Here is a 15,244-nt window from a genome sequence, read left to right on the forward strand (position 1 = left end):
AACGACGAAATGGCTTTACAGACTGACCGCACTCCTAGGGGTCAAACAACATGTCAAAACAGGCCAGGCTAGTTTGGGGAGGGTTGGATGCGTATTGTTGAAAATATGAAAGTCAAACCACAAACTCTAGCATCTTTACAAAGCGGCGTGACACCCGACTCCTTCATTCTATCCACACACATCTAGAATTTCGTGATCTCGGTGTTCTAGTGTATTCAACCAAGGAAAAGGAGTGCTGAAAGCCTTCACATGTCGCAAAACCTTAGTTGGATACAATGTGTAGAGCCTGTATAAGGTATCTTCCGTATTGTAAATAATTGAGACTGAACCAGATAATCCAATGATTGACACCTTGAACATTCATCTACGCAATTGAGATACGATGACATGCATCAACCATATCAGCAAACCTGACCACCCGAGTTTTGCCTTTGAGTACAAATATTTACAGATAATATAGCACATAGAATTGCATGACCCGCACAATGAAGACAATGACAGATTACAGTTTGTGACAGGATGTTTGACAGATTACAGTTTGTGACAGGATGTTTGACAGATGTACAGCTTGTGACAGGAAGTTTGACAGATGTACAGTTTGTGACAGGATGTTTGACAGATTACAGTTTGTGACAGGATGTTTCACAGATTACAGTTCTTGACAGGATGTTTGACAGATTACAGTTTGTGACAGGATGTTTGACAGATGTACATTTTTTGACAGGATGTTTGACAGATGTACAGTTTTTGACAGGATGTTTGACAGATTACAGTTCTTGACAGGATGTTTGACAGATTACAGTTTGTGACAGGATGTTTGACAGATGTACAGTTTTTGACAGGATGTTTGACAGATGTACAGTTTGTGACAGGATGTTTGACAGATTACAGTTCTTGACAAGATGTTTGACAGATATACATTTTTTGACAGGATGTTTGACAGATGTACAGTTTGTGACAGGATGTTTGTCAGATTACAGTTCTTGACAGGATGTTTGACAGATGTACAGTTTGTTACAGGATGTTTGACAGATTACAGTTCTTGACAGGATGTTTGACAGATGTATAGTTTGTCACAGACGTTTGACAGATGTACGGTTTGTCACAGGGTGATGTAAAGCTTATCATAGGGCGTTTGGCACATGCAAAGTTTTTCATAGGGTGTTGGACAGATGTAAAGTTTGTCATAGCGCGTTTGACAGCGCGTTTGGCACATGTAAATTTTGTCGCAGATGTTTCACAGATATAGAGTTCGTCACAGATGTTTGACAGATTACAGTTTATCACTGGATGTTTGACAGATGAAGAGTTTGTGACAGGATGTTTGACAGATTACAGTTTATCACTGGATGTTTGACAGATGAAGAGTTTGTGACAGAATGTTTGACAGATTACAGTTTGTCAGAGATAATTGACAGATTACAGTTTGTGACAGTTGAGTTTGACAGATCACAGTTTGTCACAGGTTGTTTGACCGATGTAAAGCTTATCATACGGCGTTTGACAGCGTGTTTGACAGATGAAGAATTTGTCACTGTATGTTTGACAGATTTACATGTACTGTTTGTTACGGGTGTTTGACTGATGTAAGTTCTGCTTCAGAGTGTTCGAGAAGATCGTCATCCACTGTAACAGCTTCACCAGCCTCATCCCCGTCTCCTTCGTGCTCGGCTTCTACGTGTCCCTTGTCGTGAGGAGGTGGTGGCAGCAGTTCATGAACATCCCCTGGCCAGACAGGTCAGTGGACAGAGGAAGACTAGACGTAGGAAGTTTGTTTGTTTGTTTGTTTGTTGCTTAACGCCACACTCAGGAATATTCCAGCTATACTCGAGTCTCCACCAGACAATCCAGTGATTGAGATCATGAGCATCCATCTACACCATTGGAATGCAATGACACGCTTTAACATTCAGCAAGCATGACCACCCGATCCTGTTAGTAGCATCTTACAAGTGCAGTCGCCTCTTACGGCAAGCATGGGTTACTGAAGACCTATTCTAACCCGAAAGATCTAGGATGCAGACTAACTGATAACTTCAAGCTCGGATACTGAATTGTCTGATCCAGACTCGATTATTTACAGACCGCCGTCATATAGCTGGAATAATGGGCTTATATATTGAAATGAGTGCGGTGTTAAACAACAAACAAACAAACCTTCGAAGTGACTGATATGAGCAAGGGACACTATAATTTCTCGTGCGGCGTTAAGCAATATTCATCCACTCACCAGTTATTCGCCCTTTGGCTTTTGATGACAGGAATCGGTCAAGTAGAATTTCCGGATTAGTAGGTTCAGTTTCGGCTGCACCTGTTCCTTGTTTCCTGGGGCTTTTGTATCGACTCACAGGTTGAAACACATCAACGTTGGCATCTTACCAACGTTAATGTCGAACTGGAGAAACGCAATAACAGAACAGTTTCACGTGATTATAAGTGTCTGGAAGGATATTTAAGATTGTAAGAGATAATTCAATGGCAATGGAAGAAATATTTTCAAATATTTCACTTTTATGAACAAGAGAATAATGCTTGGCCGGTTCCACGGGCAATTATTGCGCAGCGCCTATCTACAGCAGGTTGAAAGAAGAAATGGATTACCCAAGCGTCACGTAAATCTAAGTACGGGGAAAGTTCAAGGGACGATCGCGTCATGAGAAACAAACAACTAATTTAACAAACCTTAAAATATGCCACGATGGATTTACAGTATCCAATCACGGGGGACAGATGATTCGTAACTCATAGTTTCGAGTTGATTATTCTCGACATGTATATTGCTCATTGACATTTTAAGTGAGAAAATGAAAAAAACCCGGATGTAATGTCATGTATTTTCTCTATAATGAAACACTGTGACGTCATATGGCTTCAATTGACCAATCATCATTGCGAATCGCTAAAATACACATGTGCAAATATCCGACAGTTATTTCGCACAACCATTCTATCCTTTATGGGTGATATATAGAGCTTATTATAATCGCATTCGTGTTACTGACTTTACGAAACGAGTGTCAGATTTAAAGTATTTCCCGCGCGAGAGCTGAATCTGAATTGACATAAACGTACCGACTAAAATGGTGAGGTGTGGTTAGGTGAAATGGGGTTTACAGTCGCGTCCAAGATGATTGCACTTATGTAGCGACCTGCATTCACGTGTGTGTGGCTGCTTATACTTGTCCGGACTAACGCCGACAGGGTAACAACAAGTACCATCTTTAAACGTTTTGGGTATGACGCGGCTAAGGACCGAACCTCGGACCTTCCGCTCGTCGGGCGGACGCTCTACCACTAGACCACGGAGGCGGTCCGCTGCAATGGTAAAGAATGGCAGGTTATGTTAGTGTGTATTAAAGTTGAAGTAGGGTAGATCTGTTTACTGAACGGTGAAGTCACGTCAGTGTTTCTAAAGTTGGCTTGCCGTACAGGGCTGTTTGTACCGTGTTCATTCTATCAATCTTTATTACATATCTTCGTGGATAGTGGACGGTAATACATATCTTCGTGGGTAGTGGGTGACGTATTGATTTCTACCTGTCACTCATCTTATCATTTCGAAAATTCATTGCATGGAATATATACGCAGTCAAAGGCTTCAGTACATTAATATTTATAGAAGATATTAATTCATTAAACCTAAAAATATATTTGTAAAATTGATACATTGATGGATGTAGCTATTCATTTCGTAAATTCTAACAAAAATGAACAAATAAGAACAAAATGGTACTCATCCTCTATAAGCTGTAAATTACACATTCTACATAATCTAATTTCCTTTGGGATTTTGGAATATCTTCCACTTTCAATATATAGTTCATGTGATGAGCATCGGAATCAAGAAAATGCAATTCTATATTTGTACAAGCGTGGTTTCAAAAGATATTCTACAGTTATACAATGTGTTTTCCAATAAAGTACTGACGTTTTTGATGATAAAGCTAAGAAACAATACCACTTATGTGTGTACGTATCTTGGAGCCTTTGTGCACACAATTCATCAAATGTTCAGGGCTATCTACATTTTGACTTTGCCAAGCATAATCTAAGCGTAAGTCATTAATTAGTTTTTTAACTGATGAATCCCAGGTTTGCTTTCCATATTTGTCATACAATACCATCATTTCATACCACTTACTTGGGTATCTATCATATGGCATCCTTAATAACTTTAACCAACACTTTATTATTTTGATTTATTACCACATTCACACCTTGTACAAATGTTGTGAGAGTGTACACCCCAAACCTCAACCCCATATAATAGCATTGTTGAAAAAGATTAAAATTTACACTTTTTATATATCTGAGACTTTTTAGTCTGCCATAGAGAATTCTCTTTGCTTGTGTTGCAGCCTGTATTGAATGAAGATTCCAAGATAATTCAATAGAAAAATATACTCCCAAGTATATATAGCTTGAACATTATGTATACATAAGATATTTGTTTTGACTATTGCTGTCCGCGGCGTTAACAGCACTCACTGATTGCTGCAGGACACTATTCATTATGACGACGTACCTGACCGGCCTGGACGAGAGGTCCCGGATCATGCGACGGACGGTGGCTCGCTACATGCTGTTCGGCCTCATCCTCATCTCCCGCTCCGTCAGCGTGGCCGTCATGAAGCGCTTCCCGACTCTGGACCACATTGTAGAGGCAGGTAAACCCGGTTGTGTGTTGTGCGGGCCGGGCGAGGACTAGAGGACTAGAGGCGAGGGGGGCCACATTGTAGAGGCAGGCCGAAGTCCCGGTTGTGTGTTGTGCGGGCCGGGCGAGGACTAGAGGACTTGAGGCGACGAGGACCACATTGTAGAGGCAGGTAAACCCGGTTGTGTGTTATGCGGGGCGGGCGAGGACTAGAGGACTAGAGGACTAGAGGCGAGGGGGACCCAATGTAGAGGCAGGCCTAGGTAAACCCGGTTGTGTGTTGTGCGGGGCCGGGCGAGGACTAGAGGACTTGAGGCGAAGAGGACCACATTGTAGACGCAGGTAAACCCGGTTGTGTGTTGTGCGGGCCGGGCGAGGACTAGAGGACTAGAGGCGAGGAGGACCACATTGTAGAGGCAGGTAAACCCGGTTGTGTGTTGTGCGGGGCGGGCGAGGACTAGAGGACTAGAGGACTAGAGGCGAGGAGGACCACGTTGTAGAGGCAGGTAAACCCGGTTGTGTGTTGTGCGGGGCGGGCGAGGACTAGAGGACTAGAGGACTAGAGGCGAGGAGGACCACATTGTAGAGGCAGGTAAACCCGGTTGTGTGTTGTGCGGGGCGGGCGAGGACTAGAGGACTAGAGGCGAGGAGGACCACATTGTAGAGGCAGGTAAACCCAGTTGTGTGTTGTGCGGGGCGGGCGAGGACTAGAGGACTAGAGGCGAGGAGGACCACATTGTAGAGGCAGGTAAACCCGGTTGTGTGTTGTGCGGGGCCGGGCGAGGACTAGAGGACTTGAGGCGACGAGGACCACATTGTAGAGGCAGGTAAACCCGGTTGTGTTGTGCGGGCCGGGCGAGGACTAGAGGACTAGAGGACTAGAGGCGAGGGGGGCCACATTGTAGAAGCAGGCCTAAGTCCCGGTTGTGTGTTGTGCGGGGCCGGGCGAGGACTAGAGGACTAGAGGCAACGAGGACTACATTGTAGAGGCAGGTAAACCCGGTTGTGTTGTGCGGGCCGGGCGAGGACTAGAGGACTAGAGGCGACGAGGACCACATTGTAGAGGCAGGTAAACCCAGTTGTGTGTTGTGCGGGGCGGGCGAGGACTAGAGGACTAGAGGCGACGAGGACCACATTGTAGAGGCAGGTAAACCCAGTTGTGTGTTGTGCGGGGCGGGCGAGGACTAGAGGACTAGAGGCGACGAGGACCACATTGTAGAGGCAGGTAAACCCGGTTGTGTGTTGTGCGGGGCGGGTGAGGACTAGAGGACTAGAGGCGACGAGGACCACATTGTAGAGGCAGGTAAACCCGGTTGTGTGTTGTGCGGGGCCGGGCGAGGACTAGAGGACTAGAGGCGACGAGGACCACATTGTAGAGGCAGGTAAACCCGGTTGTGTTGTGCGGGCCGGGCGAGGACTAGAGGACGAGAGGCGACGAGGACCACATTGTAGAGGCAGGTAAACCCGGTTGTGTTGTGCGGGCCGGGCGAGGACTAGAGGACGAGAGGCCTAGAGGCGACGAGGACCACATTGTAGAGGCAGGTAAACCCGGTTGTGTGTTATGCGGGGCGGGCAAGGACTAGAGGACTAGAGGACTAGAGGACTAGAGGCGAGGGGGACCCAATGTAGAGGCAGGCCTAGGTAAACCCGGTTGTGTGTTGTGCGGGGCCGGGCGAGGACTAGAGGACTACAGGCGAGGTGAGATGAGGTGAAATGGGGTTTAACGTCGCGTCCAAGATTATTGCACTTATATAGCGACGTGCATGTACGTGTGTGTGTTTGTGTGGCTGCTTGTACTAGTCCGGTATGATGCCGATTTATAGTGCTAGCTCACTGAGATACCATGCCGCAGTTTAACATAAATACCCCACTCAGACACAGTATACTGACTCCGAACCGACCAGTCCTTGTTTTAGCCCCTTAATGCCGAGCGCCAGACAAGGTTAAAAACAAGTACCATCTTTTAAGGTCTTTAGGTATGACGCGGCCGGGGGTCGAACCCCGGACTTTCCGCTCTCCGGGCGGACGCTCTACCACTACACCACGGAGGCGGTCACTAGAGGCGAGGAGGACCACATGCTTGTTTGTTTGTTTGTTTGTTTGTTGTTTAGCGCCGCACTCCAGCTGTATTACAGATGTATGGCAGTGGTCTGTAAATAATCGAGTCTGGACCAAACTATCCCGTGATTCACATCATGAGCATCGATCCCCGCAATTGGAATACGATGACATGCATTAACCACGTCAGCGAGCCTGTCTACCCGATCCCGTTAGTCGCCTCTTACGACAAGCTTAGTCACCTTTTACGACAAGCATATATCACGGATATCGGGTTCTGGTGCAGAACATTCTCTCAGCGTTCCATTGTCGTCGTGGATCGGGTGGTCAGGCTCGACCACTGGACTGATTGATTGCATTCTTTGGTTTGTCTGATCCAAATTAAGCTGTTAAGCTCGAACATTGCTGACTGCGGCGTTAAATAATATTCACTTACTCCTAAATTATTGTTCACGTGATCCTTCCAACGTGAAACATAGGGGTCTGTGTTCTAGAGTCTAAATGGGTAGACTCAAGCAATAGATACCACCAACACTTCAACCCTGAATCGTCAGCGACACCCGATCTAGTCGTGGTGGTATTAATGCCCTTGTGTTGTTGTTGTAGGTTTCATCACCAAGGACGAAGCCATGACGTTTGAGGACACGCAGTGCCAGTTCCACAAGTTCTGGGTGCCCTTGATGTGGGCCAACAGCGTGCTGGTTCAAGCTCGACGGGAGGGCAAGCTGGAGAACGAGTTCGGTCTACGAATGATCATCGAGGTATGATGTTTGTTTGTTTGTTGTTTAACGCCGCACTCAGCAATATTCCAGCTATATGACGGTGGTCTGTAAATAAACGAGTCTGGACCAGACAATCCAGTGATTAACATCATGAGCATCGATCTACGCAATTGGGAACGATGACATGGATCAACCAAGTCAGCGAGCCTGACCACCCGATCCCGTTAGTCGCCTTTTACGACAAGCATAGTCGCCTTTTACGGCAAGCATGGGTTGCCGGAGACCTATTCTACCCCGGAATCTTCACGGGTCTCATCAAGGTGTGAAGCAAACAGCGAAAGAATGGAAACGTAGGTGTGTTGGTCTTCTCCGCCGCTGTTTGCAGTGATCCAGCAATATCATTGCCGAGGAAAGATCCGGGTTAGAATAGTTCCTCAGAAACCCATGCTTGCCATAGCAGGCGACTATTCTTGCCGTAAGAGGCGACTAACGGGATTTAGTGGATTTGGTTGATGCATGTCATGGTATCCCAATTGCGTGGATCGATGCTCATCATGTCACTCACTGGATTATCTGGTCCAGACTCGATTATTAACATACCGCCGTCATATAGCTGGAATATTGATAAGTGCGGCGTTCAACAACAAACAAACAAACACGTGCATACACACGTTATACAAGCAATAACCTTGGACGGCGGAGGACATCATATTTCAGTTCTACACATTGTACCAAGCGGGGAATTGCGACATGTGAACGCTTTCACCACTCCTATACCTAGGTTGAATCCAACAAAACACCGAGATTACGGAAGTCTAGATGTGTGTGTGTGTGTGTGTGTGTGTGTGTGTGTGTGTGTGTGTGTGTGTGTGTGTGTGTGTGTGTGGAGTTTTATGCGTGAGTGAGTGAGTCGGGTGTCACGCCGCTTTGAACAGTATCTCCGTAATATCAGGGCGAGTCATCTTCACGAGATGCATCCTAACATGACTTAGTAAACTGTGTCTCTCGTCGCTCGTGTGAACCACTTCCTTCGTCTAGTGGACAAAACGTCTACCAGGAGAGCGGAAGCTCGGTGCTTCGATCCCCGGCCCTGTCATACCCAATCCGTTAAAAGATGGTACTTGTTGTTACCCTGCCTTTTGCTCGGCATTAAGGTCGTAAAGCAAGGATCGGTCAACCCGAATTGGTTTGTGTGCACCAGACTCGTTCTTTAGTACCACAATACCTGCATGATATTGGGCTTATTCCCACAATAAGCTGTAGCCGACAGTAAAGAATATTTGACTATTTCATGAAGTTCCTTTCTTCATAGACTGGTAAGGTTGGCATTGAGTCAGCTGTGCAGTAATGTGCTGTCTACACGAATTACCGTTTCCACCCACATGTCATCACTACGTGTTTGTCTCTTTCAGCAACTGGCAACGTTCCGAGATAAATGTTCTCTGTGTTTTGTGTACGACTGGATAACAATCCCTCTCGTCTACACACAGGTGGGTTCGCGTACTCTATAGAACTCCATCATATCAACTAGTGTAAACACAAAAAAAGATACAAGCATGAAAACTATTCTTGCTCGTATCAGTCAGTTAGATTGAGTGAGTGAGTGCGTTGGGTTTAACGCCATTTTTAACAGTATTCCAGTTATATCACGGCGTGTCAGCTTAATGTAGGAGGAAAGCCCAAGTAATGCAGGTCTCAGACGTTTACCACGAGCACGGGTATGGTTCTGACAAACCTAGAAACATAATCGGGGCGAACCGGGACTCGAACCCACAAGCATAGGTTTCTGGCGTGCCAAAGGGAGGCAACTCTGCACAGCGAATCGCGGCGCCTAAGACCACCAAAACAAGAAAACAACAAAATACAGATGAAAGATAAATATAATGAGTGAGACTCGGGCCTCCCGGGTCCGATGTTTAATCTTTTAAATGATCAGTTAAACCCCAAGTCTAGGCTCGGAGCGCCGAAAAAGGTCTCACCTATTTAAACCATTGTTAACATTCATTTAAAGAACCCTAGCACCTAAAATGTTTAAAAAACAACAAATATATCCCTGATCAAGATAAGAGCAATTTCTTTTCTATCTATTCTATCCGCGTCATACCAAAAGACGTTAAAAGATGGTACTTGTTTTTACCCTGCCTGGCGCTCGACATTAAGGGGGGGTTAAATAAGGACTGGTCGGCTCGGAGTCTGAGTGGGGTATTCATGTTAAACTGCGGCATGGTATCTCAGTGGGCTAGCACTATAAATCGGCATCAGTCCGGACTAGTACAAGCACACACACACACACACACACACACACACACACACACACACACACACACACACACACACACACACACACACACACACACACACACACACACACACAGCTAGTCAGACAGACAGACAGACACACACACAGACTCTCAGACACACAGACACACACACAGACACACACACAGACACACACACACACACACACACACAGACACACACACACACATATTGACACACACACACAGACACACACACACACATACAGACAGACAGAGACACACACACAGACAGACAGACACACACACACACGTGCATGCACGTCGCTATATATGTGCACTAACGCGACAGTAAACCCTCATTTCATCTCACCTGACTCAGTACCATCCTGTTTCCCTACTCATCTTGTTTACTCAAAATGGGGGGCGTGACACTGACCAAGGCGGAAGTGAGCAATATTTAAATCTTGGCTCTGAAACCGAAATGTGATACCCTTCTCTCAACAACTGCCCCGTGGCAGGCAGGATGGTGATTTCGTTTTTTTACAAACCTTCTGACCGCTGTTATTAATTAAGTTCACTGGATTTTTTTCTCAGCGCAGATCTCAGTGCAGATCGCCGTCATATAGCTGGAATATTGCTGAGTGCGGCGTTAAACAACAAGCAAACAAATACTTGAAGACAATAGTCATAACTACTTCCGACATCTGAGAGAAGACTTTAAAGTATGCTAAGTGAGGTAACGTCTTATGTCGATGAAAAAACACACGCTTGGTTAATTGCAGGTTGTGACGCTGGCCGTGCATATGTTTTTTGCGGCGTGTATTCTGGGACGGCAGTTTCTGGACCCGCTCCAACAATACGACGGCTACGAATACGACTTCTACATTCCTGTCTTTACTTTCATGCAGTTCTTCTTCTACATGGGCTGGCTGAAGGTCAGTTGTCCTGCAGTGGAGTGTTTGTTTGTTTGTTTGCTTGTTTGTTTGTTTGTTTGTTGTTTAACGACGCACTCGAAATATTCCAGCTAAATGACGGCGGTCTGTAAATAATCGAGTCTGGACCAGACAATCCAGTTATTGACATCAAGAGCATCGATCTACGCAGTTGGGATACGATGACATGCATCAACCAACTCAGCGAACCTGTCGCCTATTATGACAAGCGTGGGTTTGCTCAAGACCTATTCTTACAAGGCGGTCGGGTAGCCTAGTGGTTAAAGCGTTCGCTCGTCACGCCGAAGACCCGGGTTCGATTCCCGACATGGGTACAATGTGTGAAGCCCATTTCTGGTGACCCCCGCCGTGATATTGCTGGAATATTGCTTAAAGCGGCGTAAAACCATACTCACTCACTCACTCACTCACTCACCTATTCTTATCCGGATCTTCACGAGGAGAGACAAGCATGGTTACTGACGATCTATTGTAACCAGGATCTTCACGAGGGGAGACAAGCATGGCTACTGACGATCTATTGTAACCAGGATCTTCACGAGGGGAGACAAGCATGGTTACTGACGATCTATTGTAACCGGGATCTTCACGAGGGGAGACAAGCATGGTTACTGACGATCTATTGTAACCAGGATCTTCACGAGGGGAGACAAGCATGGTTACTGACGATCTATTGTAACCAGGATCTTCACGAGGGGAGACAAGCATGGTTACTGACGATCTATTGTAACCAGGATCGTCACGAGGGGAGACAAGCATGGTTACTGACGATCTATTGTAACCAGGATCGTCACGGATTTCCTTTCAACGTGACACAAAGGGGACTCTGTTTTGTCGTTTAAATGGGTTGACAGCAATAGATGGTTGGTTGGCTGGTTGTTTAACGCCTCACCCAGCAATAGTCCAGCTCTATGACGGCGATCTGAAATAAGAGAGTCTGGACCAGACAATCCAGTGTGTATCATGAGCATCGATCTAAGCAGTTGGGATACAATGACATGCTTCAACCAAGTCAGCGAGCCTGACCACCCGATTAGTCGCCTCTTACGACAAGCATACTCGCCTTTTACGGCAAGCATGGGTTGCTGAAGACCTATTCCATCCCAGGTCTTCACGGGTCAGCAATAGATGGTGATGATGGTGATATCAAGTACATACACCCGAACCACAAGTGTCAATAGGTGTGGTTTCACCCTGTGCAAGAAACTTAGTTCAAATGTGCCTCTGTTTACCCAGCACGGAATGGATACCCGATATGCGAGGTGATGTACAAACAGGCTAGCGCCTGTAGGTATCATGGGTTGTATACTGCCCAGGGAGCGGAGAATGATAACTTAAATGCATACGGACCCACTGGTAGGGGAACGAACCAACCGCATTTGACAAGAGATGTCTGAATATATGCGGTACACAAATATATAATATTAGTGTTGTTATAGTGGTGGTAGTTGTGGTGGTGGTAGTTTTTATGGTTTGGGTTGTTGTTTAACGCCGCACTCAGAAATATTCCAGCTATATGGCGGCGGTCTGTAAATAATCGAGTCTGGGCCAGACAATCCAGTGATTGACATCATGAGCATCGATCAACGCAACTGGGATACGATGACCTGCATCAACCAAGACAGCGAGCCTGACCAGTGAATAGAAATCAGTGAATGTTTTTCCTGAGTGTATTTCAAGGTGTATTGCATGCAAGTTATAGATCTCGCCATCTCTCCACATGGCTTCCACCGAGAGACTGAGGGGGCGCTTCAGTTGAAGAAAACAATCTTTTCCCTGATAAACTGGAAACAAATAATATATTCTCAGATTTGACAAAGAACGACTTGCTCTGAAACATTAGATCTCCTGTTTGCCTCCTTCTTTCAGAGATAAATCAATTAATTGAAGCGCTAACTAAAATAAAATTCTGTAACGAACAATATTAAATGGCCCAGTGTGTCGAAAGCTGATCCACGTTTGACAAACACGTGTATATGTCTGCTATTTATAACCCTTTGATTGACAGGTTGCTGAGCAGCTGATCAATCCGTTCGGCGAGGACGATGACGACTTCGACATTAATTGGCTACTTGATCGGCATACTGCGGTGAGGGGAGATCCTTGTAGTCTATATTGGAGCGTTTCCTGTGTTTAACGATGCTACGAATTAAGCAATTTATTTACGACTGCACGTGAAGTTGCAGCATTTATATTTCGATTATTTTGCACTCCCTAAAAAGTATAGGAGGAAAGCACGCAGGTGTGTACAATCTGGACTTCGTGAAGATAAAAGACTTCTTGTCTGCAAGAAAATGCACGTTCATCACAACTGTTTTGCTTATCTTGGTCTTTGGTGGCCAACTGATGCAGAAAGCCGGAATACGCTGTGCAGAGTTGAGTTACTTTGTCACACCAGGATCCGCTGAATGTGGTTTCGAATTACTAGTGAGTGAGTTGTGTTTAACGCCGCTTTGACAGTATTCCAGTCATATCACGGCGTGTAGGATTAATGTGGGAGGATCCCTAATTGATGCAGTTCTTTAGCGTTTACCACTTCGGTGAAACCCTCGAGCACGGGTATCGTGCTGACAAACCTGGAAACATAATCGGGGCGAACCGGGATTCGAACCCACAACCAAAGGTTTCTGGCGTGCCCAATGGACGATACTCTGAACAGCGAATCGCGGCGCCTTAGACGACTGGGCCACCCGTGCCCCCTCGAATTACTAGTTCGTGTGGAAAATGATGCTTTGTTTGTCAGCACCACACCTGTCAATCATCTTCATCACATTGTTCATAGGTTGCGTTTACGCTTGTCGACCAATGCTGTGGAAAACATCCTCCGTTCGTGAAAGATCACTTCTGGAATGACGTGGTAGTTCCCGACCTTCCCTATACTGAGGCGTCAAAACACTCCAAGAAACCCAACTTCATGGGGTCAACTTTCAACATAGCGTAAGTTATCCTTAAAGATGGCATATATAGCCGACACCTGTATCATCGACTTTAGGCCAGGTTCACAGAGTGCCGATGATGTCTTCCGTTTGAGATCAGACAGCGCTGTGGCAGTACCCACGATGATGGGTGGGTGGTGGGGTGGGGTGGGGTGGGTTTTTAGGTCTGACATTTTATAGAAAACCATAAACTTGCACCGAAAACATGTATGTTTCCGTCTACCCGGCCTACACTGGATCTTTTTTTCTCGTTGCACACAACCGTCACTGTTTTAAGCCACTTACGTAATTGTATGGCGCTTCACTATCGATAAAAAGTCATTATCTTTATTATCAAAGCAGGCTGATACTGACAGGATGCAAAGAAACCAAACTCCACTTAAACGACCTGCTATTTATACTGCGGCATAAAACAACCTTTACTCTTCCTCTACAGCCGTATTGGTCTGGAGGAGCAGCGGATGTTCGTCCCCGAGACCAGCAGCATCAGGCGCCGTAGCAAGGGCTCACTCAGCAGCGCCTTCACCGGCTCCCTACTCAGTCTCTTCCGACAGTACGTAGCCTGACTCAGTGTCTTCAGACAGTACGTAGCCTGACTCTGTCTCTTCCTACAGTACGTAGCCTGACTCAGTGTCTTCAGACAGTACGTAGCCTGACTCAGTCTCTTCAGACAGTACGAAGCCTGACTCAGTCTCTTCCGACAGTACGTAGCCTGACTCAGTGTCTTCAGACAGTACGTAGCCTGACTCTGTCTCTTCCTACAGTACGTAGCCTGACTCAGTGTCTTCAGACAGTACGTAGCCTGACTCAGTCTCTTCCGACAGTACGTAGCCTGACTCAGTCTCTTCAGACAGTACGTAGCCTGACTCAGTCTCTTCCGACAGTACGTAGCCTGACTCAGTGTCTTCAGACAGTACGAAGCCTGACTCTCAGCCACTGCAGACAATACGTACCCTGACTAAATAAGTGACTGATTCGCATGTGTTGAACATTAAACGAGACCATTTTCCTTCAGAAAATCCCACTACGATTCCAGGGATACCCTGCATTCCGCATATCAACAGGAACGAGGCTTTAGCGTGCCCAACGGCAGAATGGGTTACCTGCAGGTGCCCTCCATCGTCGTCACGTCAGAGCATCCGTCTCGCCGAGCCTCCATTGACCTTGCCGACATCTCGGATAGCCTCGAGCGTCTCCGAATGGAAGGGAGGGGCCGCGCTAATACGGACACTGAAGAGCGAGACCCCCCGAAGACTGAAGTAAAACGGAAATTCAGCACGCCGTTTAATTTTAACTTCTTTTCAAAGAAAGAAACAAAGAAACCAACGGAGCCGCCTCCCTCGTCCCCCAAGCAGCCAAGGTGAGTGAGTGAGTGAGTGAGTGAGTGAGTGAGTGAGTCAGTCAGTCAGTCAGTCAGTCAGTCAGTCAGTCAGTCAGTCAGTCAGTCAGTCAGTCAGTCAGTCAGTCAGTCAGTCAGTCAGTCAGTCAGTCAGTCAGTCAGTCAGTGTGTCCTCTGAGAGAATCAGCGGACTAGGAACTCGATCCACAAAACATACAGTCGTAAGTCAATGTTGAACACTTTGTAGGTCGGAGTCCAGGAGAATTAATTTCAGCTTCCAGTAATCCATCATTGTCCCCGGGGACATTTTACAGAGCTGAA

At 46.2% G+C, this 15,244-nt stretch overlaps 1 protein-coding gene across 1 annotated transcript in view; it reads left to right on the forward strand.

Annotated features, from left to right (window-relative positions):
• LOC124119020 (bestrophin-4-like) overlaps window positions 1-15,244 on the forward strand; it is a 32,297-nt gene that overhangs the window by 14,295 nt on the left and 2,758 nt on the right. Inside the window, exons 3-11 of the mRNA XM_048401990.1 lie at window positions 1,603-1,737; window positions 4,501-4,667; window positions 7,319-7,473; window positions 8,847-8,924; window positions 10,478-10,630; window positions 12,657-12,737; window positions 13,431-13,585; window positions 14,021-14,137; window positions 14,600-14,944. Coding sequence (XP_048257947.1) covers window positions 1,603-1,737; window positions 4,501-4,667; window positions 7,319-7,473; window positions 8,847-8,924; window positions 10,478-10,630; window positions 12,657-12,737; window positions 13,431-13,585; window positions 14,021-14,137; window positions 14,600-14,944 — 1,386 coding nt within the window. The remainder of the gene's footprint in view (window positions 1-1,602; window positions 1,738-4,500; window positions 4,668-7,318; window positions 7,474-8,846; window positions 8,925-10,477; window positions 10,631-12,656; window positions 12,738-13,430; window positions 13,586-14,020; window positions 14,138-14,599; window positions 14,945-15,244) is intronic.

The sequence above is a fragment of the Haliotis rufescens genome, unplaced genomic scaffold (assembly GCF_023055435.1).
Source record: "Haliotis rufescens isolate VD_foot unplaced genomic scaffold, xgHalRufe1.0.p SCAF_24, whole genome shotgun sequence".
In the NCBI taxonomy this organism is placed as follows: Eukaryota; Metazoa; Mollusca; class Gastropoda; order Lepetellida; family Haliotidae; genus Haliotis; species Haliotis rufescens.